The 24,272-nt window shown below is 41.2% G+C and overlaps 2 protein-coding genes across 4 annotated transcripts; both read left to right on the forward strand.

Moving 5' to 3' along the window:
• The first annotated feature begins 1,643 nt into the window (after positions 1 to 1,643).
• LOC104312924 (serpin B6-like) lies at positions 1,644 to 10,026 on the forward strand. Its single transcript, XM_069808974.1, has 7 exons — positions 1,644 to 1,754; positions 2,200 to 2,376; positions 3,428 to 3,565; positions 4,673 to 4,790; positions 5,026 to 5,168; positions 7,615 to 7,782; positions 8,710 to 10,026. Exons 2-7 carry the CDS (start codon positions 2,209 to 2,211, stop codon positions 9,112 to 9,114), a joined length of 1,140 nt encoding a protein of 379 aa, XP_069665075.1. The 5' UTR covers positions 1,644 to 1,754; positions 2,200 to 2,208; the 3' UTR covers positions 9,115 to 10,026.
• Positions 10,027 to 10,764: 738 nt separating this feature from the next.
• Positions 10,765 to 19,448, forward strand: LOC104311377 (leukocyte elastase inhibitor). 3 transcript variants are annotated; one of them, XM_069808971.1, is made up of 7 exons: positions 10,765 to 10,818; positions 12,237 to 12,412; positions 14,420 to 14,557; positions 15,342 to 15,459; positions 16,047 to 16,189; positions 16,918 to 17,085; positions 17,834 to 19,448. In XM_069808971.1, the coding sequence occupies exons 2-7, from the start codon at positions 12,245 to 12,247 to the stop codon at positions 18,233 to 18,235; spliced, it is 1,137 nt and encodes a 378-aa protein (XP_069665072.1). In that variant the 5' UTR covers positions 10,765 to 10,818; positions 12,237 to 12,244; the 3' UTR covers positions 18,236 to 19,448. The 3 variants fall into 3 exon arrangements, with proteins under 3 accessions (XP_069665072.1, XP_069665073.1, XP_069665074.1); XM_069808972.1 differs by lacking the exon at positions 10,765 to 10,818 and adding an exon at positions 10,862 to 11,738; XM_069808973.1 differs by lacking the exon at positions 10,765 to 10,818 and adding an exon at positions 10,862 to 11,572.
• Positions 19,449 to 24,272: the final 4,824 nt, after the last annotated feature.

Here is a 24,272-nt window from a genome sequence, read left to right on the forward strand (position 1 = left end):
CCTCCAGAACGCCCGCGTTGGTTCGGAGGGTGGGCAAAGGGGTGTCCGTGCTGCAGAGGCGGCTTCCTCGGCGGCGATGGACGCCGCCCCGAGCTCCCCCTCCGGCTGGGCTTGAAACGGTCGCCTTGTGACTCCTCTGAGGCAGCTTGACCCGAGGTGGGGAGGCATCCGCGCAGGCGGGGCCCCGACCCGTGTCGCAGTCGTGGTGGGATGTGTCTCCTGGGCTGCAGGCCGGGGGAGAGCTGCGCCCTGCTCTGGACGGGTTCCCCCCTTGGTAAAACCGGTAGCTGGGAGGAGACGCTGCAGGGTGGATCGGCCGTTTAATCTGGATACAGGCTTTCTGTCCATAAAGAGTGCCCTAAAGCGTAGGTGTCTGCCGCTGAGAATATATGCTTCGAATTCATGGTGGTAGGAACACACAGGGTCGGGGCACCCAGAGACCTCCAGGCGAGTGCCTTGCCGCTGACCCGCAGAGCCTGCGGGGAGACCAGGGCGAGGAATGAGTTGCTGCCAGCAAACCTCTGATCACTGAGGGGTTTGCAGCAAACCGTTTACAACTGGCTGACAAACATGTGTTTGTATCATATGGGTTTTGTTCCTTAAAGTGCAGTTGTGTATTGTCTCCAAAACTGCTCTGATGAGAGGGGTATCAGTAGTTAATGTTGCTATTCCTGAACTGCAGGGAAAGCGTGGATAACTGTACAGATATAACTCCTAGCCTTCTGTCCCACCTGTTGAAATATTACTTAGTTTGGTTAAATGCACTGATTTTTCAGGTAGGCAATTGGTGTGAGTTGCGTCCTTTTGTCTGTAAATTATTGCCTGCCATGGAAGCCCTACAGAAACTTTCTAGATAATAACTGCTTGCTGCTGTCATTATTCCTGTGCGTTTTGACCTCCAGGTCAAAAATCGTCACTGCTAGCAATCTGCAGGTATTGGGACAGTAGGAAAATTCTTGTCTTCACCATAACTAACACAAACTGAAGATGCTAAGTGCCCCCTGCTTACGCTGTAAAGTACATGTAGTTAAATTACTCATTTCAGACAGAATTGGAAGATTGTTTCCATCTAAGCTTGCCTTTTTTTTTAACCCCAGTTATGGGAGAAGAGAAATGGGAGGAAAGTTGCTACTGTTTATAGCAAAGCTACTAGCAAGAAATTTTCTTAGGTGGAAGAATGATGCATGGAGAAACTTGTTCCTTCCACCTATTTGAGGTAATGAATCAGTAGTATGAATTAGGTGTTGGTTTTGTATTTTGTAGCAACACATCAACACTAGGCACTGCCTTAAGGGAAGAACAAAACACAGAAACTTCTACTACCAGCTGATATCTTACCTGTAGTTAACTTAGCATTCTAGTATTTATTGCTTCTTTTATAGGTATGTTGTTTAATCTCAGGTTAGTTAACTACCTACATAGCCGATGTATGTAGAGTATGACAGGCATCAAGTTACACATATCAAAGGGTGCATGTACAGTAAAACCATAAGAAGGTTTTTCTTATTGTGTGTTTCCGTGTTGCAGGCAATAAAATGGAACTGAAATGGACTTTGATTTTTCTTTGTACTACAGCAGGAAATTACAGTAATTTGTCATGCTGACCAAATAACATTTTTTTTCTTTTCTTTTTTAATCTTGTAGGTCAAATCATTCTGCTGACTTCTCCCAGACTGGCTGTTAGGTTTAAAACACAGCGTGCACACGTATAAGTAAGCTGAAGGTAATACTGAAGATATATAGACTTAGAGAAGGTAAGAGTTTATATTCCGCCATTCTGATGCCTAACTCTTTGCTCTGGCTTTCCTATAAAGGCAAGTAATTGTCTTTGTGAAGTCAAAAGAGACTTGTTTTAATAAGTCCTAAACAAAATATTGTTGTATCTGATCATCTCAAAAGATGTAATATTATTTACGCAGTGAAGAGTCTAATGACACCAGTGGGAATTGCTGTCTCTGTTACAGGTATGGGATTGAAATACAAAAGCAAACAATAAATCCCTAAAATAACTGAAGTGCCTAGTATGGAATTTAAGGTGCTTGTTACACCAAATCAGTTTTTCAGTGAGTTGATAATTTTTCAACCTAATTACAGCATTTGCTGCATAGTTTATACTGGGAAACGTACAAGGCAAATAACTTGTGAGCTTGTATTCAAATAAATTTGAGCCATTCTTGTTTTGTGTTTTTATCTCCCAAGCTCTGAACCATGGATAACCTCTGTGCAGCAAATACCACTTTTGCACTCGACCTCCTAAGAAAGTTGTGTGAGAACAGAAGCGGGCGGAATCTATTCTTTTCTCCTTTTAGTATTTCTTCTGCTTTGTCCATGATTTTGCTGGGTTCAAAAGGTAATACCGAAGCCCAAATAGCAAAGGTATGTCTAAATAAATTTAGTGTATTGAATGTGATGGGACCATATGAGCAACAAATCTGCATTATAGTTTGTGACCTGCACTTAAGCTAAACTATTATTGTCATTCTGGTCTTGGAGAGCAGAGGTCTTTGTTTGGTATGTATGTAAGCAGTATCTGTTTTTAATGTTTTTATTAGGGGGAGCTTCCTTTGGTATGAAATTAAGAGGTTTCTGGTTTTTGTTGTGTGGGGGGGTTTTTTGTGGCTTTATTTTTTTGAGACAGAGAGAGCTTCCTTCAGCATGTCATTAAGAGGTACCTGGATTTTTTTTGTAGGTTTGATGAATCTCTAGCTACATAAAATATTTTCTTCCACTTTCTTCTTTGGGCTTAATATCAGATTACACGTGTTTTGAAAGTGTGGCCAGGCACATTAAAAAAAAATATATTAAAAATGTGAACATTGTATGCATGTCGGAATGGTAGCTGCACCTTGGTTTTTTTTTAAACTTGCTCAGGTGGCAAATACTACTTGGTGTATTTTTTACATACACAATTGACAGTATTAATTGCATAATCAGTCACTTTTGTATTACGTTTGCCTCTTTTTCAAAGTGGAAGAGGAGTATAAACACATATTTTGCTTTCATTTAAATCTAAAAAGTTTATCTAATATTGTATTATATTATTGCCATGCTTGGAGATAGTCAAAAGCTGTCTGGGCATAGTCCTGGGCTACCAGATGTAGATGGCCCTGCCTGAGCAAGGAGGTTGTACCAGAGGTCCCTTCCCACCTCAGCCATTCCTTGATCCTCTGATGTTTGGCTTGAGCGAAGGAAACTAAATATTGCTGACTCTTCTGCTCCCTAATTTATTACTTGTACAACATCTGGCTGGGTGCATCGTATGTCACTTGCATGATAAGCTCCAGGTAGAAGGTATGATGAGAAATCTTTTGGCTTCAAGTCACAGTTTTTAAACCCAAAAGTCATTAAAAAAACCACAAAAGTTGTACTGAAGCAAGTGTGTTTAGAGAAGGCATGGACTCTGCTGAGGATGTTTGTCTTTCTGCAGGTGCTTTCTCTGAACAAAGCCAAGGATGCTCACAATGGGTATGAATCGCTTCTCACTGAAATTAACGATCCAAACACCAAATATATACTGAAAACTGCTAACCGACTTTATGGAGAAAAGACATTTGAGTTTCTCTCAGTAAGTAACCATTAAATTTGTGGTGTTTTTCAGTATAATGTACTTGCTACCTGTTTCCTTTGGAGGCCAAAGGCAGGCTTTGGGTTTTACTTCCCAGGTGTTCTAGGCTGAGACATACCAATGCAACAGATTATGTCAGAGCCTGGTATCTGAACTTGGTGGAGAAGCTCCTTTTAGATAACCTGTGATCTGAATGCACAATTGGTGCAGACCACTATAAAATCGACTCTAAATCTTCATGGCTCCATGATCCATTCATATTTTTGGCTGTGAGACAAATGGTCGACATATCTCTCTTCCCTTGATTGTGTGTAAATAGGAGAGAAAAGAATTGTTATTGCTCTTCAGTGTGGGCAATATTTCATAGTTTTTCCGTTATGTAAGTCATCCAGAGATCATTCTGAGAGGAGTGTGTGACTTCTAATATTTTCCTTATAAGAAGATCTAAATAAAGATAATAGGTGTTGTGTTACACATGTGCCTTTAGGTGCTTCCCTAGAAGCAAGATGTAAGGCTTTGTGGTTTTGTTTTTTTCCTCTGGGAGTGATTTACAGTGATTCTTTTTATGAAGAATGATAGTGTTTCATTTGTCTAGCAGATAAAAATTACATGGATTGTATTCTAAAACTTTGCGTCTGTGTAATAAAGATCTAACTATATTAAATCAGAAGGTATGTTTTTTTCCTCTCTAAGAAAGATCAGTTTACCCTCTGAACTAAAAGTTTTCTATTAGTCTGGGAGGTTTGACATTGTAAGCTTCTCTCCACATAAATTTCAAAATCATATGTTCTCTCTCTGAAGCACCCCTCCTGCCCCCCCCCCCCCCCCCCCCAAAAACCCCAACCCTAGTCACATCATTTCTCAATTAAGTTATGTAGAACTTTGTAGCACAGTAAACAAGCCATTTAACTTAACATACAGCGGACAATTCCTAGTTCAGATAGGTTCTATACCACCTAATAGGAACATGTCAGACAAAACTTTAATGGCTTTGTATGAAGCTGGGGGACAAAAGTGGGCAAATTTTCCTCGTGTATTTAAGAATCATCTGTGGCTGAATGAGAGTAAAATACATTGCTGAAAAGCTGTTCTGAATGTCCATGTTAGTCATTTATAGAGTTGAGTCAGAAATTCTACCATGCTGGACTAGAACAGACTGACTTCATACAAGCTTGGGAGGATTCCAGAAAACAAATAAATGGCTGGGTAGAGGAAAGAACTGAAGGTGAGTATTTTGCAAAATGCCATGGTGTATTTAATGGCAGCCATGGCTTGGGTATACAGCTGTTTCAAGATATAATATTGTGAATTAAAAAACCCCAAACATTGAGCTCTTGCTCTGTTTGGTACATAATTCTCTTGTCTATTGTATATTAATTACAGAGTAGATACTATATTAGATAAGTTTGACATGTATCTAATTATTAAAAAATGTGGGTTTTTTTCTATGTATCATAAAGGTAAAATTCAGAACCTGTTGGCAGAGGGGATTCTCAATTCACTGACCAGACTTGTGTTGGTGAATGCCATCTATTTCAAAGGCAGCTGGGAAAAGCAGTTCAACAAAGAGAGAACAGCAGAAATGCCATTTCAGATTAATGAGGTATGATGTGCTAAAATGCTGACAATACACTGTTACTCTGAAGTACTCTGAAATTAATACATTTAACTCTGAAGAAAAAAAAAATCAATCAAGCACAAGGTCACCCTGGGTAGGCTGTATGAAATTCCTTGTACCCCCTCCCTTTAATATGAACACTCTCTTTGTTTAGTTTCTGTTAAGTTTCATATGATTACTAGAAACTTTAATATAACAATTAAGTATTTCTTTCATTCTGTCTCTTTTTTCCTTTTATCCTTCTTGTTTGAGAGAGGTAGCCCTCTACATAGTTACAGAACTTAGAACTGAAGAAAACTGAGAGAAGCTGTCAGGCTATTTGAGTGTTGTGAACAATTTCACAGAAGTCAGTGAACTTGATTATTTCAGCATAAAACTGGTGTGGATAAGAAAAGAAATTTTCCTTTGGGTTGTAGAGCACTTATACATGTACAGAAACTTCTGAATGTAGGTCTTCTTCAGTCAGTGCTTTTTTTTAGTGCATTTCTACTACTGAACTGATCCAAAATAAATTAAAAAAAAAAAAACCCAAACAACCCTGCTTTGAAGATCTCCATGCTATACTTTCTTGCTTTTAGAAGTAGATCAGTGCTCTTGAAGACTTGGCTACTATAATTAGCAGGCCATGGCTGCCCCTCAGAATCACCTCAAACTCTGGGTGTGCCTCTGCATGTCATTAACAAGAACTGGTAACATGACTTCCTTAACTCACTTGCTTAAAACAAACACTAGGCAAAATTGAAGCCCTCATGCCTGACTTCCCCAGTGATGTTATGTATCTAAGAAACTTCTAATACCCCTCTTCAAATAGGGAATGTTACTGCTCACCCCTTACTACCTACTGTAGCACTTCAGAAACCACTGGACTGACTTGGTTCCTGACACCTTGCCCTCTCTCTGTTGAAATGTGTTGAAAAAGCTAACAGGCTATCCAGATACACTATTCAGTTTTCTTTTCCTTGGACCAGCGCAAACCTAGGACCAGATTTTAAGATGCAACACCAACAGCATGCAGTGCAGATGAATAATCTGCCTTTTGGTTTGTGATGAAATATTGTGTAGTGCTGCCACATGAGGAAGGCTTGGCATTGGTCTGCTACAGAGATGTCTCAGAAAACCCAAGCTTACAGATTTGCATAGGATTCTTTCCCTCCTGAGGAGGCAAATTCAGTGATATTTCTGTGTTGGGTACTGTGCTATGGTGAGCTCATGGCCTAAATCTTAATGTTCCTGAAATAAGGCCCGCCTAGCTCTGAGATTACCTTTTTCTTTGTAAATATAGAGTATATTATATATCTTTTTAATATTAGAGTCTTGGGGATCCAGATAACTATTGGAGAAAGTTGTAAGATGTAAGGTGGGGGAATGCTGCCTTGGCTCGCCCAAGGAACTCAGATAGGCAAACAACTGCAAATCTCTTCGCTTGTAAAACTAAAGGGATTAAGTTTGTATTGTCATCCTACTAATGACTAGCCACTGATGAGCTGCAGAAGTGTGTGAGTAGGCTCAAATGAGGAATTGGAAATCCCAGGTGTAACCTGAAGTTTTAAGCTAGTTATGTTACAATCTGTCCAGTAGCAAAGAGTTGCTTTAACATCCCAGGAGTCTTTCCAGCATCCTGTGACACTATTTCTGTGACTCTTGCACTTCCTATGACTCGCTGGATGATTTTCACATGCTGCGTGGCCTTTTCTTTGCTTATCCGTCCTTTTCACGTGTCATTGCTGCTGCAAAATAGTTTCTGCTGTGTTTGCTGTGGACATTGTTTTGATGGGCTTTACTTTAAAAACAAAAACCTACTTGCATTGTTATCTCATGAATGTAAGGGAGAAAGCAATGAAACTTTCTTAAATGAAAAGGGGGAAAATAATGATGTAAACAATAGTAACTGATGCTCCATGTGAAAATGGAAGGAGATAGAGAATTAAATTGAGAAGACACATCTCTCCCCTCCTCACTGTCCATGTGACTTTTAAGAATTCAAAATAGCGCTCTCGCTTTCTTGGCATTTGTAGTATAATTTTAAAATATTTTAATTCCTCTTTGTTACAGCATTTGGAGCCACATGGACTAAAAATGCAAGTACCTACATTGAAATTACTATGTATTCATTTAAAGCGAGGAACACAAGCCCTGTTTCTCAGCAGCTCTGTTTAGTGCTTGTTATTAGTTTATAAGTGAGCAAATGTGTATCCTTGCCTCTCTGCCTTAAAGGAAACTTAACAGACATTTCCACACTAGTAATTAAAATTAAATCTCAGGGATACTTACTTCTTACCTCTTGCTTTATGAAAGACAGTGGTGGGGGTGTACTCTGTGGTGTGTTTAGTTCTCTAGTAAAACTCTAAAAAGCCCTAACTGGATGCCTGCTTTGCATTTTCAGACTAGCATACTAGCTCAGTACTAACTATTGACATATCTTTATTTTTAGAAAGAGACCAAACCTGTGCAGATGATGTTCAAGAAGGATAGATTTAACATGACCTATATTGGGGACTTCCAGACCAAAATCCTTGAGCTCCCTTACGTTGGTAACGAACTCAGCATGATCATCCTGCTCCCCGATGCAATCCAGGATGGATCCACTGGCTTGGAAAGCGTAAGTTGTTGAGCTAAATGCAAAGATGGTCTGTATCCTTCCAGGGAAGAAAGTTTTGATATTGCATATAGACCTACAGTTCAGTTCCAAAGCTGTTATGTCATTGGTACTCAGCACTAGCTGAAATGTCCCTCACCTCCCTGCCCCCAAAGTGATTGACATGCCTTGTATCACCACTGGTCAAGCTGTGTGCTGCCCCCTTAGCCTGAGGCTCCAGAAGGAGGCCTGACCCCCTCCTCGGGAGCAGAGGTTAGCTGTGATTATGGTGAAGGCACAGTATGGTGAGCATCATACATGGTGAGAAGGGATCTGGGGGAGCTCTTTAGGAAGTCGTGTAGCTTGTCTCATCCATCTTCTGTTCTGAACAGCTGGCAGATTCTCTGGCCCACCACCTGGAAAGGGGCGCACAGGAAAGTGTACGATCTCTTCTGGAGGCATGATACAAGTTTTAGCTATTTCATTCTCTGGACAAGGAATTTATTAACAAGGTTTTTTAACACTGACTGCAAAGTGCCTTGTGAGCAGACTTTTTCATCAGTCTGTAAACCTGAAGGAGGATGCTTTGGTTAAGAGACAGAAGAAGTGGTTTCAGTTTCTTTGGGACCTTGTCATCAGTTCTTTTGTGCCTTTGCTTCCCATATGTAAAAAAAACCCCACCCAATCTAACATGTTTTATAAAAGTAAACTGTATGTGGAAGGGACTGATCCTTATTCTATCTACCAAAAAGCATATGGGACTGATCTTAGCTGGGGCTGTAGTCCCTAGTGAGAAGTGTAACTTGCACTTTTGGCTTGAGAAACTCTAAACCCTGGAAAAAAAGATGCGTGTTATGCACGATGTAAACAAACACAGGAATCACTACTTTTGGCTGTGTAAAACTGATTCTTTTCTAATTTTAATGATGTAAATTTGGGGTTTTTCTTCAGCTGGAAAGAGAACTTACGTATGAGAAGCTGATAGATTGGATCAATCCTGAAATGATGGACTGTACGGAGGTGAGGGTGTCTTTACCCAGATTTAAACTGGAAGAAGATTATGATCTGAAACCCCTTCTGAGCAGCATGGGAATGCCCGATGCGTTTGATTTAGGGAAGGCAGACTTCTCGGGAATCTCAGCTGGCAATGAGCTGGTGCTCTCTGAAGTGGTTCACAAGTCCTTTGTGGAAGTCAATGAAGAAGGCACTGAAGCGGCAGCTGCCACAGCAGGAGTGATGATGATGCGCTGTGCAATGATCGTTCCAGAATTCACTGCTGATCATCCCTTCCTCTTCTTCATCCGGCACAACAAAACTTCCAGCATTTTGTTCTGTGGCAGATTTTGCTCCCCCTAAAAAGGAGATGCCTTGCCGGAAGAGCTGCCATTACGTGCTAACTTTCTTTAGAATAGGGCTACTCTTTTTGCATCAGTGTCTTTCAGCTGTGCCTGAATCCACTTCTGTGGTCTTCATCTCAGGCTTGGATAGAATAACAGAGCTACTTAGACATACACAGCAACTGCTATTTAAAACGGCTCTTGCCCTGTGCACCTGAGTGCAGATGTCTCCAACTTCTTCCTGACACAAGAAACGTCCCTCTTGCTCAGTGAATGCTTCGTCTGTTCTTGCAGTTCCCATTGCAACTTCTCTTTTTGTGCCTAGCAGGCAGTGGTGAGTCAGGCAGTGACATCCAAGGAAGGGAATAAATTAATTTTGTTTCTGACAAGGCTGGAGCACATCTTTAGCTCCCCTCCACCTTTTTCCTCCCATCCCCAGTCTTCCCCCCCTCGCTTCCCTCCAGACTCATCCATTTAATGTTTTGATACATTCCCCAGAGATGAAAGGAGTCTTTGGCAGTCTGTTCCAAGTGTTGCTAAGCATCCTGACTAGACAGATTCTTTTGTTTTTTGTAATAACTGGACAAGCACTTGGGCAAGAATGGAAATAAAAGTATGTCTTTGTACCAGATGCCCTTATAGGGTATTCAGGGGCTGAGGATCATTGTTTTGTCACCACAGGACACCTGGGTTTATTACCTATCACCTAGTTCTAGTCCTTTAACAAAGAACGTAATGAAAAAGTATATGGTGCCTATGCAATATTGAATGACAAAGCTTTATTTTTTTGCTATTGTTATGTATTTTTCTTATTCATAGTCTCTTAAACATTTTATTTTAACTGAATAATACCAAAGACATACCTTTCCTAATGCAGTTGTTTGGTTTGCTGTTTCTGTTCCTGAAATAAAAGAACTAAAATGCTGTGGTACCCTGTCTTTTTTTCCAACCATAAATTATGCATTTCATCTCTAGCATGAAGAAAACAATTATTTATTGATAAAGTACAAGCTTCTACGTAGCTTGGTTGGTGTTCATTGTTAAACATGGGATTTTTGGAATACTGCCAACCTGAGGTGCTTATTTGGGTTGCCATTGCATTGGGGGTGGCCTTGCAAGGACTTGCAGCGAAGGGGTCCCAAGCCAAGGTTTCTGGGCAGGACTGTGGTGCTGTCTCTGCTTATGCACAGCTCCAAATCAAGGCTTGGTGGTCATCATCCACATGCTGCTAGATTGCCCTGTGCTTAATTTAGTGCAAAGTAACTCAGCTGCCTGGGGTGAAGACAAGAAAAAGCATTATTTGAAGGGGGGGGGGGGGAACAACCACTGCACTCCAGTTAAAGGGCTGGTGCTCAGCACCCCAAGCCCGGAGATGCACTAGGGGAGGGGTGTGTTCCTGGTGGATGGGGAAAAAACAGCGGGTTGAATCAAGGAGAACCCTCCATGCCTTAACAAAGCAAAGGTAGCTGTGACCTAAAAGTTGAGCATAGGCAGAGCAGCGCGATGGGAAGGCAGAGAAGTGCTACCCTGGGCGGCCCCGGTGCGCTTGTCCCACGGGGCAAAAAAAACCCCAAACCACCCAACCCTGGGCTTTGGGGGGTTCGGTTTTTAATGGCTCTCCCGGGGCAGCCGCCTCCCCTTCGCCGGGCAATGCGGAGCCGCCCCGGTGCGGCCCCAGCTCCCGCCCCTCGCTCCGCCCCGGCGGCCGCCCCGCTCCGCTCCGGTGGTCCTCGGCTGCGCTGGGGGGCCGGGGGGGGGGGTCAGGGCTGCCTCCTCCCCAACCCGCGGGTGCTTTCTACGGGAACGGGGCGATAACGGGACTTAAAACGCAGAAATTGTTGGCCTGTGCGGGGCGGTGGGCGCTTCTCGGGCAGCCTTGGGGTGGGGGCTGTCAAACGGCTGCTTTCGGTGGAACGCGAAGTACGCTCTGGGGGTTGTGTTTGGATTCTTTTTGGTTTGTTTGGGGGGATTTTTTTTAGTATAGAGCTAGGTAAAGGAACATTGTGAAGATGCAGGGGGGGTTATCTGTCTGGCAGTGGAAGCAGACAGTGTTATTCTGCAGTTCCTGTAGAAAGGCTGGGGGGAAACAGCCGAATGCCGGCGGAAACTCCTCCGTGTGGTTGGGTCTGGACAGTATTTGTACAGTATTACTGGGCTGCTGCCCTGGTTGCCGGGGGCAGGCGCACAAATGCCTGCGTCAAAGTGAAAGTCGGTGGGAAACAAGCTGGACGCAGTTCCGCTGCGAGCAAAGAGAAGTGAGACTCTGAGCTGGGGGGGCAGGAAGGTTTTTCAGCATCAAGCGGTACTGCCACTAGCCTTTGGGTAGGGTTTTTCACCCGACCCAGCCCTCGCACCTTTCACCCTGCCCAAAGAGCCTCCTGGGGAGCATCTCGCCCAAATAAATCCCTGCTCCGGCTGTGCAGTGTCAGCCCTGAAGCTTCGACCGTTCGGCGCTTCGCTTCTGCCTTCGCTAGCTGGTACGTCACCTTCAGCAAACAAAACCACGGGCTCTGCCTGTGCGTTTACGGCTGCTCAGCTTTGTTGGGACTCAGGTGCGTTGGTACCTGGACGCAGCGTGCAGGTAGCTCGCTTGTCGCTGGCAAAGCAGGCTGGTGAAGATAGCAGTGCTTTACACCGCTGAAGGTAAGTGTGCGCTGAAGCCTTTGGCAGGATTGACACCTTTTCGTGGCATGGTTTGCGCCAGGAAGATGGGCGGCTTGCTGAAAGGTGTCTAAGTCTCCCTGAGCAGTTACTGTGAACGTGCTCTGTGCGGGATTTGGGTAGAAGAGCGGGGGGAAACAGCTCTCTGGGGTGCGCTGGGCCTGCGAGACTGAAGGATTTTAACTTGCAATCCTGCCAGCACACCTACTTCCAATTTCAAGTTAGAAGGCAAGGAGTTTTTTAAATAGTGTCTTTAAAGTTAGTGCGATAGGTAAGGTTGGGATATACAATTTATGTGGAAAAAACCCCCACGCTTTTTCAATGTGACTGATTTGTTTTGAAGAAGATGCACTGACAAATTCTTGCTGTTTCTGTACCCAGCTGCAACCCGATTAATTGAGTCTTTGTGAGTCGCACAAGATTAGGTTAATTTTTTGAAGAGTGTTTCCCCGAGTCCTTACTGACTGTTTTATTTTTCAGCTATAACGATGGAGAACCTGCGTAATGCCAACAGCAGATTTGCACTTGATCTGTTCAGCAGGTTTAATGAGACCAACCCAACGGGGAATGTTTTCTTCTCTCCTGTTAGTGTCTCTGCTGCTCTGGCCATGGTCCTTTTAGGGGCCAAAGGTAATACAAAAGCACAGGTGCTGAAGGTTAGTAAAAAATATATATATATATATAATTTCTCTTTTGCTTTATATTTTATTTACATTAAAAATTGTTGTGGTTTAGAGGATGGAAAATGAAAGGAGGGTATTATTTTTGTGGGCTCAAGAGAAGATTTCTGTCATGCTCAGAGTCTTCCTCAGGCTCATTTCTGCAGTTACCTTCTGCCTGCTCTGCTCCAGAGCCCTCTTTCCATATTTGCTATGGCCCTTGGTTCTCATTTTATTTCACTTGTTAATTCTTGAAGTAGGAAACTAGTTTCATTAATTAATCAGTCTCCATTTAAATTGATTGGAGTTTCCAGCAGCAAGGCCTTATTAGTTTTCTTGAGACATTTGGACAAAGAACTGTTGCTTTATAATACAAGGTCACCAATGGTATGCTTATTGCTAATAATACTGTGTATTTTGTAAGAAACACAGTAGTAATATATAGTTCTATATTTAGAGGGTAACAACTATAATACATGATGGTGCTACCTAAGTTATCAGTATCTTAGTAACAGCTAGGCACTCAGGTATCTGGAGGAGCTGAGCCCACATGCTTATTCTTAACCGTAGACTTAGTTTAGGTAGGGTAGTTTAAAAAAACCTCATTATAAATTGCAAAAATGGCATACATGGGGGTGTGCCAGTTTCCCCTGAGGCCTCCTGCACGGCAGGGACTTGGTCACTATTATTTTTCCCCTTTGTTAGGCTAACGCCCATTGGTGCAAAAGGGCGTATGAGACTTCTCATTGCAGTCATCATCATGTATTTTGCTATGAATAAGTTCACCTTTGTATTCTGGACTTTAGGAGGAACTGTTTTATACTGTTGAGTGGTGCTGTGCTTACTGCATAAGACAATAAAATTATTTTCTCATTACTTGTACAAACAGACTTTGAATGTGTATTTCATGTAATCAAACTGACAGCCTCGCCTACAATAAATGTCCTGACAGCAGAAATCATGCAAAAAGAACTTGAGAGGGGGAAAAAAAAAAAAAAGTTTTTCAGCACAGTCATCCTCAATAATGCACGTTCCCATACCATAATGCTTTGCTTATGGAAACATAGCTGATTAAGGAGGCAGTGACTGGTAACTGTCAAGGGCTGTTTGCAAGCATATAGAAATCTGTTTCTGTGATCATAATCCTATTGTAGGTTGCCTCCGTGATGTTTTTGCTCAGCTATTCATGTGTACAACACAGCTTGCATTAATGTGGGCAGCAAGGCCTGACCAAAAACCCGGTGAGATAAAATGAAGGCTTTCCTTTGGAACCAGGGGCTGTTTCACAGCAGTCTCAGAAACAGTCTTTCTCAGTCTTCTGAGAAATACATGGTTTAAATCTGACTATGAATGTCCCTGCTCTAGTCTAGCCTTCCCTGTCGATGAGGTCTGGCAGCTTCTGCTGTCATATCTGTAAGCCTTGGCCAGCCAGCTTGCCTCTGGGAAAGGAGGTACTGGTGAAGAAAAACTGCAGTAATGCATTTGATTTTTAAGATGATGCAGTTTTATGTATATATGAGCAATTATATGTTCATAAAACCATAAAAGATAATGGTTCTAAGTTTTCTTAAGACCCAACCTGTGCTAGTTTTGATCGTATGTTCTGAAAAGCAAAACCCCCAGGTTCCCTTGGGCCAAAGGGGAAAGCAAGAAAGCTAAAGTGTCCCTATGGCATCGTCTCCCTTTTCAAGTCCCCACCTGGGAATGAGTCCTTGTGCCCAGTGGTCCACGGAGGGGAGGCACGCAGGTGTCACTGTTGTGATCAACAGCTTCAGCTGTGACGACGCATAAACCAGGAGCTTCATACAAGTAGCTGACACAGGCAGCATAGCACCGAGGAACAGTTTCGTTCACTCTCTGAGGTTTATAGAAGTCTCTAAGCAGCTTCCAGCCTCTTTTCTTTCTTCAACCTACCTACCTGCTGGATCAGACCCATCCTATAGATGCACTGTATGTTCTTTTAAGACCGTATTAGCAGCAGCTAGTTCACTTCTTTTATTTCAGACACTTCATTTTGACAAAGTTCAAGATATTCATTCAAGATTTCAGACTCTGACTATGGATATAAACAGATGCAATGCTCCCTATCTCTTACGGCTTGCCAGTCGGCTTTTTGGAGAGAAGTCCTACAGCTTTTTGCCGGTATGTTGGTGCAGATCATGATGGAACCTGGTGGGGAAAATGCAGCTATTTTGAGTATTTATGAAGTAGAAATATTGCTAGGCATATTTCTAAATGTTACTGGGCAGTCGACAAAAGTGTTGCGTACATGCATATGCATTTCCATATCTGTAGGCATCTGTGCATCTCAGCTAAAGGATACTACACAGCAAACCCTTTCATTGCTTGTTTGGTTCTGCTGCTTTTGGGCTCAAGAGGAAAACCACTTGTCTAGGTTCTTAGTTTTCAGTAACTATCATAACACCCCACTCTGTTGCAATGAGCTTTTTAGGATGCAACCGGCTCTGTGTCTGTTGCAATCAGCTTTTTAGGATTTTCATTGGTCTAGTACCACGTTACTTACTTAAATATTTTTGAAAACACTGTATTTATTTGGGAGGGGATGCCCAACATGTCTCAACAACATGCCTCTTCACCAGTGAATTATACCCTTGTATGCACCTGGGTTGCTATTTTTATCCCTCTTCAGCTCTTTTGGAGAGTTTTGTTTTATCCTAGCTGTGCTTGAGCCTGTTTCAGGAGAATGACAGGTAAATATTGCAACACCTGCAGTAAGCACCCCCTCAGCTGTATACATGGCAGATGTATTATGAGGTTTACTCTGAGAGGGGAAAAAAACCCAACCTGTTAGAGCCCCACCTCAGACCAGGTGATAAATTGTTTGACATGCACCTTATCTACATCATAAAGAGATGTTTTCTTACCCGCATGCAATGAAAGCTATTCTTATCGTTCCAAAATCTAGGATTTCCTGACTAATACTCGGAAATTATATGGAGCTGATTTGGCTACAGTTGATTTTCTTCAGGCTTGTGATGAAGCCAGGAAGGAAATTAACCAGTGGGTAGAGAAGAAAACTGAAGGTAAACTACTTTGGTTAATAAAGTAACTGGCAGTGTTTCATACTTTGGGAGCAGGAATAGGCTTTATTCTCTGCTGCCTTTAGAGCAGTTTAATTTTGCCCTGGGATATTCACTTGATGCGTTGGCAACCTAAGCAAGACATTTAAACAGTTCCATAAGTCCTGAGACTTTTCCATTTTTTTGTGTTTAGGCCGATGAGTGCAGGAGAGATGCCAAAAGATAGATTTATACTCATGAGCTGGAGAATTTGTTTTAGACAGTCCCAGTCCATATTGTATATGTATTTCTAAATCCAGTAATCCTAAATGTGGGTATTTTCTAATTCTTGTGTGAGAGTCATATGTGACAGTTTAAGCTAAAAATATTACATTTTCATCAAATTACTGTATATCAAAAGTTATAGTAGCATGTACTATTAAAAAGTATGAAGTAAGGTGACAGGTACTGAAAGACACTTTATTACAGGAATGGACTGGAGTTCTATATTTGTAGTATTTCTGTGGCATCAGTTTCTTCATGTATGTTTTATATGCCAGCAACTTAGTACAAGATTTTGTTGTGACTTTTTTTTCCTACCCCCTCTGAAGGTAAAATCCCTAATCTGCTGTCTGAAGGCTCAGTTGATAACATGACCAAGCTTGTACTGGTGAACGCTATTTATTTCAAAGGCAACTGGGCAGAGAAATTTAAAGAAGCCGACACCACTGACATGCCATTTCGGTTAAATAAGGTAATACAAATACGTCTTGGTAGTATACCTAACAAAAAGGTCAAATAATATTGGTGCTAAAGTGAAGCTTTGTTTACAGATAAAATAATAAAAAAATAGAAATAGAAAGTCTTTAATGAATGTTTTCAGTTCACCCAAAAGAGTTTTTTATGGATTTTAGTATTCTCCTGTATTCAGGAAGCTATTTTGTTGTCTCACTGAAATAGCATCAGAGACAATTGTCATGTATAGATTGGGACCCTGCCTGTGCCTAGCAGAGTTTCTGTCCGCTAGCAGTTTCAGCTGCTATGAACTGTGCCTGTTTGTGATGCTAGGTAAACAGCATTAAATGATTGCACGTTTTGGTTAAGCCCCATTTTCTCAAGACACTGTATACAGTCATCTACTTTATGCTGAATAGAGTCGATCTTTGTTGACTTGTAACGTTGTCATTTTGGGGGCTAGAGCAATATAAAGGAAGAGGAACTCAAAGAAATTGTTTCAGTTTCTGTGAGGTCTGTGCTATAGAAGCCAAAGGAGAACCAAATATAATACAAACTCATTATGTCTTTAGAAGAAACTGTTATTAAACAGTCAGTCAAGAGTTTGATGAAGGAAGTTTTATAATCACCTGATATAATGGAGGAAGAGTTTTTGCAAGAATGCAATTTTTAACTTAGTTGTTTCCTATCAGTTCTTTAAATGAGTATTTTCTTAACCATTACTTTTGGTACCTTTTATCCATCCAGAATGAAAGAAAGACAGTGAAAATGATGTATCAGGAAAATAGATTTCGTTTTGGTTACATCCCTGAAGTGAGGATCCGTATTTTAGAGCTGCCTTATGATGGAAGAGAACTTAGTATGATCATCCTGTTACCTGATGACATTGAAGATGACTCCACTGGACTGCAGAAGGTGACCCATCCAAGCTAATGCAGTTATTTAATGGATAAGTTCAGCCATTCAAAATTAAAGCCTTAATGAACCTGTGTTTTTAGAGCCCTATATCTATCAAGCGTATTTTTAGACTAGACTCTACTAGCACTGCAATAAAGGATACGTGCATGTGCTGTATCAGGAAGAGAAGTTGTGTTCTGGCTTTGTAGGTTGTGTTCACGTGTCCTTTGGCTTGACAAACCGAACCATGAGGGAGACTGCAAAAACAAAGTTACGGGAATTAACTTGCCTTGCTTTTTTTTTTTTTAATGACAGAACTTTTCTTGCATTACCTTTCAAAGTCAGTATTTTCATAGCCTTAAAGTAGTGACAGCATTTCCCATTAAATGACCAGGAACACATCAGCTTCTTTGAGCTCTCCGATGATTATTTTTGTTACTTGTTTTTAATTATGTAATTCCATTTAGTTACATTAAACAGTAAGAGTAACTGGGTTTAGTTGCTATCAGAGCATGTTTTTCCCTTATGTACATTGCAGCAAGAAGCAAGTGTCTGCATTACTTTGTAAAGTATAAACTGCACTGACTCCACTTAATTTTAATAGCATTTGTTTGATCAATATGGACCTATCAAAGATATGGGTATGGTCATTTTTTTATAGTTGCTTTATAGTCGTATAGTGCTGTATAAAGCCTTGTAAATGTTACTGAAAATGAAATATTTCTACACTGGTGATATGTAATGATCTCTGTCTTTTTAATTCTAGCTGGAAAAGCAGCTTACCTTAGAGAAGCTCCAGGAATGGACATGTCCAGAGCATCTATATTCCACTGATGTTCGTGTGCATTTGCCAAAGTTTAAGCTAGAAGAAAGCTATGACCTTAAATCAGATTTAGCCGCTATGGGCTTGTTGGATATATTTGACAGTGGCAAGGCTGACTTGTCGGGAATGTCAGGGGCACATGACCTCTTTCTCTCAAAAATTGTCCACAAGACTTTTGTAGAAGTGAATGAGGAAGGCACGGAAGCTGCAGCTGCCACTGCTGGCATTGCTATGCTCTGCAGTGCTATGGAAGAGGATTTCAATGCTGACCATCCTTTCCTTTTCTTTATTCGCCACAACCCAACGCAAAGCATACTTTTCTTCGGCAGATATGCTTCTCCATAAAAGAGAACTTAGCATTTGCAGACCAGTTCCTGCTGTAGTCAGTGAAAGCTTTGCTCCTGAATGAGTTGGATTTTGATCCAAGAAAGTTAATGCTCCTGTCTTGAGTATCTAGTCACTTTTTCACTGAGATTCTGCCTTTCCCACTAAAACAATCCCAGAGAAACTGAGAAGTGATTTATTTTTCTTTCTTGAGATTGCCATAAGCTTTAATAACTAAGAAATTCTTAACTGTAGGCAGAAAAAAATCTTTTTAAATTGGACTAGAAGTAGAAATACGCTTGGAAGAAATGTGTGTCTTTTAAAGCACAGGATCACCCTGTATGCATCCTTGCATGGGGTTTCTCTGTGTTGACAGGCCCCTGTTGTAATAACTTACAATAATCCAGTCATTCCTTATGCATGTATACTAGGATGTTCTTGCAAAGCTGTTCCTCCCCTAAAGTCTTGCTTTTCAATACCTTAATAAAATACTTCTAGGCACCAAAAGGCATGATACTAAACAGCTGAGTTTACCCAGTTCTGTTGTGAAATAGGTCAGATGATAACATTTGTTAGAGACATCTATTAATAGAGAAAGGATTAAGCTATTTAAACAAAAGTAACCCCTTCCAGTCATTAGCCAGAAAACCTGCAATGCAGCTTTTGAATGCGGAGGAGAAGAATAACAACTTTAGGTGACATGTTTAAAGAGGATTTTTAAAATTTATAGTCTGGTGCCATTCTAGTTATTGAAAACACGAAAAGGTATCAGGGCTTTGAGGTTTTAGGTGCTTGAAGCTAATGGGTGTCTTTCCACAAGTTCAGAAGTTTTCAGTATGACATTAGATTCTGGCCAGAACCTATGTAATCCTCAAAAAATGCTTCAGCTTCCCAGAGGATGACTGTGTATAGTCTGCAGTAAATATCTGATGTGTCTCTATGTACAAGGATTCAACATTTAGTAAACTGACTTCCAGTACCTCTTTATACACAAGCCTTTTGTACTGTACAACAGCCATATGCCTGGGAGCCACTGTAATTACATACTGTTAAGTGTTCTGTATTTATTTCTGGGGGTTATTTGCTTGTATCATGTATATCTTGGGTACTGTAATATTTACCTGTACAACTTCAGTTCTAAGTGGGGCACAATAATTTCTATAATTGCAAACTTTCCATAATTGCAAAATATTAATTTTGTCTTCATGCAACAAATAGAAGCCTTTTTCTTAAACTCGTGTTCCAAATGGAAATTTCTGCATGCAATTAAGTATCTCAGAGTACAAAAATAACTGTCTACCTGAAGGCTAGCTCCAGAGAAAACCACTGGTGCAGCAGGTGTGATCAGCTGCCTGAAGTCCTTGGCCTGTTCAGAGTAGGTGAAAATACTGAAAAACAAATTACTCAGTAGAAGAGATGATTGCATGAACTATCAGCTTCCCCTGCAAGTGTAATGACCCCAGCTGCTAGCACCTACAGGCAGAGAGTAACGGTTTATATGCAATGACACAAGTACTTGGTCTGCACATTAGTAAACGTGTTTCCGTGTGTTAGCAATACCTCAGTTGCAAAGGCTCTGGTAAATTTGTAAAGGAGAGCATGTATTGCAGAGTGCAGATGTGAACATAACCCCTTCTGTGCTGAATGCTTTGGAAACCCAGTGCTTCACAAATAAGTGAGAAAAATATCGGCACAAAGCCCATGTAAAAACTTGGAATGGTTTGACGTTCTATTAGTTCTGGGTTTCTGGGCCTTTACCTTCAGCCTTTTAGCAAATAAAGCTTCTGCTGCCATAGATGGGTTTTTGCTAGAGTAAGGCTCAAAACTCCATTGTAATTACATCCTTATCTTTATATGCTTAAACTCAGTCAATGTATGCAAGATATGTGATGTCTGAAGGCTTTTAGGGCTGTAATTACCAGGATATCAGAAGAAAGATAAAACCTTGCATAATAGTACAAATCAGTGTAGCTTTATGAGGAGACTCATGTATTTATTATTTTGGTCTCAGTATTCAGTAACTGAACTATTACACTGAGACAAATTTGGCTTTCTACAGACGGGATGCACAAAATAAAATCTCAGCAATAAGAATCTCAATGAAGTCAGCTTCATATTCAACCATTTAAATAACCCCAGCCAGCCTATTGGCAAATATTCCCTTCCCATAATTCATGTCCCAAATAAGAAGGTTGTAAGTGTTTTTTCTTAATACTCCTTTTTTTCCTGTGCTTCTGTCAGGACAAGTGACTGACAAGGGCTGACTCCAGCAGGGAAAACTGGAATGCCAGCTGTATTCACATTTCTAAAAAATGAAATTCTGCTTCAGCTAGCTCATGTGAAGGACTTTATTTTTAGAACTACTGAATGAACACAGGTCTCACTGAGTTCAAAGAATGGTAATTTTCAGTCCGAGATACTTTAACTGAGGAAAAAGGAAGAAAATGTAATTTTAATGAGTTAAAGGTACAACATATGATATGAGAGAATGTCACATCAGAAGTCTCAATATAAAATCAGGACCCTAGCCTTAGTCTTAGCTAAGTAGCAGTCAGAAACCCACGCTCCCAATGTACAAAAAAATACTTTCCATATATAAAACCTGTCATTCATATTAACCCAGGGGACTGCAACATTAAAAAGTCAGACTGACTGCAGCTAAACTTCCTAGGAGGGGACCAAGAAGTACTTGAGCATGAAACTTCGCTGTTCAAAACCAATTTGCAACAGCCTGCTGGTCTGAGAAGACAACGTGATTTTTCTTCCAGTGGAAGAGAGGATTACAGCAGAGAGAGTTCACTCTCCATGTTGGCCGCTCCTAAGCAGACCGGGCTTTATAACAATCCAAAACTCAGAGCAGTTGTTGCTCACTGTGATGAGCAAGCCAGACTTTGTACTACTGCTTACATCTACTCTTTACGATAGCCCTTTGATTTCAGTAATTTAAAAAGAAAAACCACCACCCACCACCACCATTTGGCTGCTTTCTGTCTGAATCATACTATTTAAGTTGCTCTTCCTAGTAAGTAACTACCATCGTGTGGATAAGGAGGACAGTTATCTCTGGGTTTTAAGTCACCTTATCCTAGTGTCGTGGCTGAAACCAGGACACCTAGAGATAAATTCACATAGATGAGTTAACTCAGAGCATGTTTAGTAATACTTTCACTGTTAAGTGTTTTTATGTATTTATATATGACTAAAATCCTGATAAAGTACATAAACCTGATCAAGTCCCCAGATGTCTTGGAGACAGATATTTGTCTTGATTTTTTTTTAATATTGTTTCATTAGATAGGACTAAGACCAGTGCAATTCACTTGAACCTATTGAGATAAAGAGGTGCAACTGAAATCAGAAACTGTTTTTTTTGTTTTTTTATTTACTGTAGCGAACCTGTCTAGCTCTGTCATGTCATCTTATGGTAGTAACTAAATACGTATTCTTATCCGTATTCAGTAAGGGGCCTATGCAATCCCTGACTACTTAATAAAAGACAAAAACCACAGCCAAAATCCTGGAGAGCACAACCTGTTTGGAAACATGCTGAACATGCGCAGTGGCTGCTGGCAATTCAGATGATGAGTTCATCACATCAGCCAGAAAATGTTGTATCTTCAGGTTAAATAGAACTTGAAACAACCAGCTTGTATAATCACTTTTAAGTCCTATCATGGAATATGATAGACAGTCATTTTGGCCAAGAACTTTTCTCTCAACACAAGAGAAAATACTCACAGAAAAGGGAAAAAAAAATGCAGCCCAGAGGTTAATAGAGGATTTAAATTCTTTGTGCATGGAAAACAGTACAAGAAAAATAAAATAGAAGTAATGATTTCACAAAAATATTTAGCATAAGAGCCTTACCAGCTATATCATCCATTTTTTTATCTGCAAAAGTCAAGCTAGCTGAATAATAGAAACAATATTAGATAATTTTCTAAAAAACTGCAATGGAATTCATTGGGGGCATTATTTAATTGATGTTTCTGGTCTTGCTATCCATATCTTTGACATTGGTGTGTTACTACTGGGAGAAACAACTTACATCGGTACAAGTTATTTCTCATATGTATTGAATTCCCCAACATGGGCTATGGGATGGCCTTTCTCATGGTCTGTGTTACTTCTTAGTGGAACAACTTACATAAGAGAAAAAGAGATCGTGGTATGGCAGATTTTGATGGTGCTCCTGAAGCTCCAGTGGAGGCAGCTGTCACCTGACAGGATCATAAATCTCATCCCCAATTTTTTGGTGGCAGTGCAACAATATTTGGTATTTCCTTAAAGCTCTACACTCTGATGATGAATACACCAGTATATCAGTATTTGATTCTTAAGAAGAGACCATTCTTGCCCTTAAGTGAGCTTCAAAAGGTAAGCCCCAGGCACTCAAAAGCCAGAAAACTAAGAAATACACTTCCACTATTTTTTAATTTCATTCTTTCATCTTGTGCTTTTGGAGCAACTTCACTAGGAGATTGGCTTCTGCTTGTTGAAAGAAACATTGCCAATCCTAAGTAGACACTTTACACATCATCGTGAGATGAAACAGACATTTTTGCCTTGGGTCTGTTCCAGAGACACAGGAATGATGTGGGGTGAAATGTCCATTTGTGAGGGCATCTGGTCCTGGCGGACTTTTTAATGGAGCATGGAGTTCTTCAATCAGTGGAGATGACCTTCTTTAGAGGGAATAGAAGAGATGCGCATCAGTGGGAGGGAGGAGCAGGGAGCAGCCACTCCGTTTCCCGTGTAGCATCTTGCTAATTACCATAGGGAGGAAGGGAAAAGTGAAATAATACTTTGCTTGGAAAGAGGCCATGAGGCACGACGGCTTTTGAACTTTAACTTGTTGTTGCCAACATTTTAGTAACCTGCACATCATACTGCACTGTCTGATGGAGCTCTCCTGAGGGGTGCAATCTCTTTTCACACACCGGTGGCTGAGGAATGAAAAAGCACCTCTGAACATTTTGCCAAGCTGTGCTGCCCTCTGAAGGGAAGCACGTGCTGCTTAGATTTATTCCAGCACTGGAAAAGATATCCTGACTAACTCTGCTCTGAAACTGGGGCATGGGGAGACAACTGATAGTTTCCAAGGAAAGGGAGGAGTAGGGGAAGGAAAAGGCACCCTACCCAGAGTACGCAGTAAACTCAGTCACAAGGAAAAATATTAGTGTGCATCCACCACATGTAACCATTGAGCTATTGGCTTAAATGTTGGCAGTATCCCCTGGCGTAGGACATTTGCAAGCTCGTTTGTCTTGTGTATTAGTCACTCCACGAGCACTTAGTGAAATCCCTTTAGCACTTTGACTCTTGTCCTGTAACACGGCAGAAAACCTGCAGAGCCCTAGCCATCCTCTATGACCTTCTGGTGATGGGAGAGACCAGGGACTGGGGTCCACTGGGGAGTTCATCTGCATGATAAATAGAACTGACCTAGGTTCCTAGCCAGACTATTTTTGCCACTGGGAAATTACTAATGAAGTCTCCTTAGTAAGGTCAGCAGGTTCTACTTATTATTTTTTTATTTTCTCTTGGTGCGGAGAAATGGGAAACAGTACCAAGAACCATGCGAAACTCACCATATACATCGAAAAAGCAATTGTGACCAGTGCAGGAACAGCTTGATTAAAGCTCCTTCTCCCCTCTTCCACATCAAATAAACAACATACAGTTTATGGAAACCCAGGACTCTGTCTCACCCATGCACCTACTCAGCTCCCTTCTTGCAGGCTGAACTTGTCTCAGCAGTAGGCATGAAGATCAGGGAGGGAGGACTCACCACCGCTGTTCTGCTCCAGTCCTGAAGGAGCTGTTTTGTGGGGACCTGTCCCAAAGCTCCCATCCCAATTCTGATTTCAGCCTCATGGCTGGTGCTGATCACAGCAGTCCTGGCTGCTTGGATTATTCTGAACCAGTGTTTCAGGGGTGCTTCCTCACTCCATTACTCCTCAGTGGAGATTCAGCTACGTTTGTGCAATCAGGAGTCCTGTAGCCCTGCTTCCACCCTGACCCACGTGTTCCTCCATACAGTGCTCAAAAGCTCCCA

Source organism: Haliaeetus albicilla, chromosome 21 (genome assembly GCF_947461875.1).
Source record: "Haliaeetus albicilla chromosome 21, bHalAlb1.1, whole genome shotgun sequence".
Lineage (NCBI taxonomy): Eukaryota > Metazoa > Chordata > Aves > Accipitriformes > Accipitridae > Haliaeetus > Haliaeetus albicilla.

What these genes read in the sequence shown, in the direction of transcription:
- LOC104312924 (XM_069808974.1), top strand. Translation starts at nt 2,209, where the DNA reads ATGGATAACCTCTGTGCAGCAAATACCACTTTTGCACTCGACCTCCTA. An exon ending in AGACATTTGAGTTTCTCTCA is followed by an intron (nt 3,566 to 4,672) that starts GTAAGTAACCAT and finishes TGTCCATGTTAG; the next exon opens with TCATTTATAGAGTTGAGTCA. An exon ending in TGCCATTTCAGATTAATGAG is followed by an intron (nt 5,169 to 7,614) that starts GTATGATGTGCT and finishes CTTTATTTTTAG; the next exon opens with AAAGAGACCAAACCTGTGCA.
- LOC104311377 (XM_069808971.1), top strand. Translation starts at nt 12,245, where the DNA reads ATGGAGAACCTGCGTAATGCCAACAGCAGATTTGCACTTGATCTGTTC. An exon ending in CAAAAGCACAGGTGCTGAAG is followed by an intron (nt 12,413 to 14,419) that starts GTTAGTAAAAAA and finishes CTTTTATTTCAG; the next exon opens with ACACTTCATTTTGACAAAGT. An exon ending in ACTCCACTGGACTGCAGAAG is followed by an intron (nt 17,086 to 17,833) that starts GTGACCCATCCA and finishes TTTTAATTCTAG; the next exon opens with CTGGAAAAGCAGCTTACCTT.